Source organism: Lathyrus oleraceus, chromosome 6 (assembly GCF_024323335.1).
Source record: "Lathyrus oleraceus cultivar Zhongwan6 chromosome 6, CAAS_Psat_ZW6_1.0, whole genome shotgun sequence".
Classification (NCBI taxonomy): Eukaryota; Viridiplantae; Streptophyta; class Magnoliopsida; order Fabales; family Fabaceae; genus Lathyrus; species Lathyrus oleraceus.
Window position 1 is genome coordinate 50,235,241 of NC_066584.1, and position 5,022 is coordinate 50,240,262.

Here is a 5,022-nt window from a genome sequence, read left to right on the forward strand (position 1 = left end):
ACCTCATGTGAACACTATTAACTAAAATTATTTATTGTAGTGCATACAACATGTAGAGAAGAACTTGTCTTTTTTATAAAGTCAATTGGTTAATCAATCATAAGTCAATCATGATCTAATATAATATTGAATGAGTACAATATGACTAATATTCAACATTGGTCAGCTATTTGACTAAGCAAACAAACATAAATAGCAGAAGCAAGAAGAAGTAGACTTAACAGTATTCTATCTTAACTTTAACCTCTCACTGTCTAATAGATCCTTCCAGCTTCTAGACAATTACGCGTATCGAGTTTTTAATTTATACACTAAAAAAATAAGGCTGCTTCTAGTTCAAAGACAAAACACGCCTTTTACAACGGTTTCATCTTTTCCTTAATTTATGTTTCCTTTGTTCACACTTTATTGATCTATATTTTGTTCTTTTGCTTCTCATTATTCTTATATATAGATCAAAGATCCTCACTTTTTCTTGTGGTAAATTAATTAAGTCTCTTTGAAGTTCATTTGAAAAGATGGTTGGCTTGGTATCTCGTTCGGGAAGAGAGATGCAAAGATACAATAGTAACGGTGGTCGCCAAGTTGTGGGGTGAGTCGGTTGGTTCACTGAAAATCAAACATTAATTGCTTTGTCTAACATTTATTAACACGTAAAATTGTGTAGGTGTATTCCATACAGATATAAACAAAACATTGATGGCAGTATGAGCAATGAATTTGAGGTACTTCTTGTTAGTTCACAAAAGGGTCATACATTTATGTTTCCGAAGGGTGGATGGGAAGTTGATGAATCTATAGAAGAAGCAGCATGCAGAGAATCCCTTGAAGAAGCAGGAGTTATCGGAACTGTTGAGGTAAATAATTGGATGTATCGTTTTTGAAGTTGTAATATGAAGTGTTATGATTTTAAGCGCATGTAACAATTTACAACAAGACTGAAATAGTTGTTTTTGTAATGACAGCATGAATTGGGTGAATGGAGTTTCATTAGTAAAAGATATGGTATATACTACGAAGGTCACATGTTTCCGTTACTGGTTAAGGAACAACTTGAGATTTGGGCTGAGAAAAATCTACGTACAAGATTATGGGTAAGTGTTTAAGAATATTTATGGAAAGTTTGATATGTGAAAATTAAAAAACTCGTTTATAGTTGACATGTTTTGCTTATTGCAAATACTAATTGGTATGTTTTTTATCACTTTTGTGCAGATGAATGTTGTTGAAGCAAGAGATGTTTGTCAGCATTGGTGGATGAAGGAAGCATTAGATATACTTGTTCATAGGCTAACTCTACAGCAAAAATAAGTAGCTAGAAGTAACTGTTGAAAAATGTTTTGCATTTCTTTAGTATAAATAAAGAGCAGTTATTCAAAGTTGGGGAGAAAACTTATCATGTTGCATGAGAGGGTCCATATTTCCCATAAGTTAAAAATGAGGGAGTTGTTCAAGTTGTTTTGTATTTATCATTCGAAAATAATGTAAGAATACGGAACTACTCGATTAGTCAATAATGGAGAAATTGAGGGTGAGATACAAATAACATAAATTAAAACAGAAAACAACTACCTATAATTAATTACACAAAATCTGTAATAAATTACCGTTACAGTTGAAACAAAAAACAATTTTATAACAGTGGTAATCGGTTACTGCGAATGCGTAACCAGTTACAGCTTCGAGAGTTTCCTTTTTCAAACACAGTTGTAACCAATTACAACCCCCTTGTTATTGGTTACAACACTTGAATTATCAATTTCTTTTAACACACCACCTTAATTCAAGTGCTCCAATTGTGACTCCCTTGGTCAACAAATCAGCCACCTGGTCTTCACTTCGACAACATTGTAACCCCAACCTTACTTCACTGACAAGTTCCCTAAAGTAGTGAAACCTCATCTCAATGTGCTTGTTCTTCCCATGTGCAATTGAGTTCTTAGCAAGATTAATCGCAAAAACATTATCAACCAGGAGTGTAACAACATCACCCTCGTTGTTGACCAACTCCTTCAATAGATTCATTAGCCACACGACTTGACACACACATAACGAAACGACAATGTACTTGGTCTCACAAGACGATAGTGCAACTACCGTCTCCTTTTTCAAACACTATGAGATTGGTGTTCCTCCAAACATAAAGATGTATGCAGTTGTAGACTTTCGATCATCTTTATCTCTGCACCAATTGGAATCGGTAAAATCGAGTAAATTGCATTTTCTGCTCATGTCCATCGCGCAAAAGAGAATTCTGCAGCCAATCGATCCTTTGAAGTGTCTTTGGATCTTCTTGACTGCTTCCAAGTGAGACAGGTTCGTTCCCTCCATGAATCTACTCATAATATTAACACTAAATGCCAAGTCTGATTGCGTATTGCATAAGTAACATAAAGATCCAATCAGCCTCCTATATAGAGTTGGATCAAAATGTTCCTCATTCTAATTCTTCGACAATTGTAGCCTCTATTCAAATGGAGTAATGGCAACATTACAATGCTCCATTTCAAACTTCTTCTATATCTCAGGCGCATACCTCCTTTGGTGCATGAGCAGTCGTCTTTTGGACTTGTGGAACTCAATGCCAAAGAAGTGTGTCATGAGGCCTAAGCCGTTCATCTCAAACTCTTTCGTAAATTCACTCTTGAATTTTGAAATTCACTTTCTGTCGCTTCCCGTTATCAACAAGTCGTCTAAGTATACAAAGGATAATCACTCCTTCACTTGTATCCGTATTCACATACATGCCATGTCCGAATACACATTTCTTGAAGCCAGTCTCCTTTAGGAAACCATCTATCCTCTTATTCCAAGCTCTTGGACCAATTTTTGTTATTTGCAATATCAACAACTAGCCTAATGGTTTCAATCTAGCAACCGGTGTGAATACCTCTTTAAAGTATATGCTTTCTCTTTTTAAGAATTCTTTTGCAACTAATTGAGCCTTATGCCTGATTTATTCACATTTGAGATTTGTCGTCACTTTGAACACCCATCTCAAACCAATCGACTTCTTTACGTCCGGTAGATCAACCAACTCCCAAGTATTATTCTTCTCAATAGATTTCATCTCCTCCTTCATAGTAAAAATTCATTTTGGATCACTTAAAGCCTCTTTTAAGTTTAATGGGTTCAGATTCAACCATAAGTGCAAAATGGACAAAATCACCATCATTATTGACTTTGTTGTCTCGGAATAGCTCACAATCTTGGAGTTTTTTTAGGCAAACCTCTTTTCCTTTTTTATCTTCTCATATTCTATTCAATTCGGGTTTCGATGACGGGCGTTTCTGCATTTTCAAATTCTGTAAAAATTGAATTTTCAATGTTGTAACCGGTTACAGGCTATTGCAACTGCTTGATCTCGTAAAAAATGATGTGTCATCTAATCACATTCCTCCTGTTTGTTGCATCATACAACTTGTAACCATCACTAGAGTGACACCCTACAAGTACCATCAACATTCCTTTATCATTCAACTTCTTTCTAAGCTACCTCGGAACATGTCGATACGCTGCAAAACCAACAACTCTCAAATGGTTCAGAATCTGTTTGAATCCCAACCATGCTTCCTCTAGTGTTATCTCCTCAAGCTTCTTTGTTGGACACTTATTCAACAAATAGGAATTTGTGGATACCGCTTCTCCCCATAACTCTTTTGGCAAGTTCTTCCCTTGTTCATCATCTATCGCTATACTTAATATTTATAATCTTTTAATACGGAAAGAAGAAATATTTTTAAAATAATTTTCTCGACCCAATGTCACCTATTAGAGTGTGACTTCTCCGAACTTTAACTTCAAGACTCATTAACCTGTATATACTACGATTTCACAAACTCATGGTCAATCCAGGCAAACAAAACACGAAAGGGTGAGTTTCAAAAACATGTAACCGTCTAAAATAATTGAGAAGAACACGCAAAAAATAAGTAAACACCATATCATAGCAAACACATTTAACACGGACCATCGACATCAAAAATCTACATAATTTACAATTTCAAGATACAAACATTCTCAGCTCAAAGCAACCTTAATAAAAGAAATCGATATAGAATATCAATATAAATTACGACAATCACAAGTTTAATCAAAATTCAATTTATGATATTCACGCTCTTAGACTTCAAAGTTCTTCTCTTTCTTTAATATCATTATACTCTATAAATGGCCGTGATTCTCTTTATGATACTGCACGATGCCTATAACGCAAATGCAAATGTGCTTCTCTCAATTGATATTGCACATGTTGTAATAATTCTCTCAAGCGATATTGTATTACATTCTACGATTCCATTTCGGGTGTGCTTCTCTCAAGTGATAATGCATCATATGGTCACATCTCTCTAGTAATACTGCACCATATCCAACATGATACTTCTCTCTATTTGATATTGCACCATATCGGCCTTATATGTCAGTTACTTCTCTAACACCAAGTTAGGCTTATCATACCCTACCTGTACGTTGACAAAATAACATCCATGTTGAAATCCATAACTTCTAATCCCTCCCCCTCGTTGGCCTAGGTTACTCCTAAAGTGTACCTGATCAGTGAATTTTGATACACATTCTTTTATATTTATAATTATGCATTTCCATGTTTTAGTTTGGTTATTTTTCCCTTTTAATGTGTTTTTATAATTTATCTTATTTTTACACTTATTTGTTTTTCGCAGTTTATTTTCAGCATTAGCAGTCTGCACGAATAAATTCATAACTGGAGCTAGGAGTATCGGATCGAAGCGTGCTACCAGTCGTTGGAAAGCTAAGAGAAAGAGATACGACTATCATGAACAAGTCAGAAGCTAATTCGAATGTAGCATGGTTGAAAAATCCGTTGAAGCCTTCAGCACTAGATTTATATTTTGTGTTAGGTTATTTAGTTTGGGTCTGGGTTATGTTTTGACCAAATTAGGTTTATTCTACTTTTCCTATAACCTAAGTAGCCGAAAACAGTACACGATATCACTATTCACGAAAATTTGAAAGCTTGTACGAATTCTATGGAGAGCTAAT

The 5,022-nt window shown here is 34.9% G+C and overlaps 1 protein-coding gene across 1 annotated transcript; it reads left to right on the forward strand.

Annotated features, from left to right (window-relative positions):
* Positions 1 to 378: 378 nt before the first annotated feature.
* Positions 379 to 1,525, forward strand: LOC127091331 (nudix hydrolase 18, mitochondrial). Its single transcript, XM_051029942.1, has 4 exons — positions 379 to 592; positions 668 to 857; positions 966 to 1,094; positions 1,216 to 1,525. The coding sequence occupies exons 1-4, from the start codon at positions 519 to 521 to the stop codon at positions 1,309 to 1,311; spliced, it is 489 nt and encodes a 162-aa protein (XP_050885899.1). The 5' UTR covers positions 379 to 518; the 3' UTR covers positions 1,312 to 1,525.
* Positions 1,526 to 5,022: the final 3,497 nt, after the last annotated feature.

Coding starts and splice junctions, on each gene's coding strand:
- LOC127091331 (XM_051029942.1), top strand. CDS start 519: ATGGTTGGCTTGGTATCTCGTTCGGGAAGAGAGATGCAAAGATACAAT. Junction 593..667: donor GGTGGTCGCCAAGTTGTGGG/GTGAGTCGGTTG, acceptor AAAATTGTGTAG/GTGTATTCCATACAGATATA. Junction 858..965: donor GAGTTATCGGAACTGTTGAG/GTAAATAATTGG, acceptor TTGTAATGACAG/CATGAATTGGGTGAATGGAG.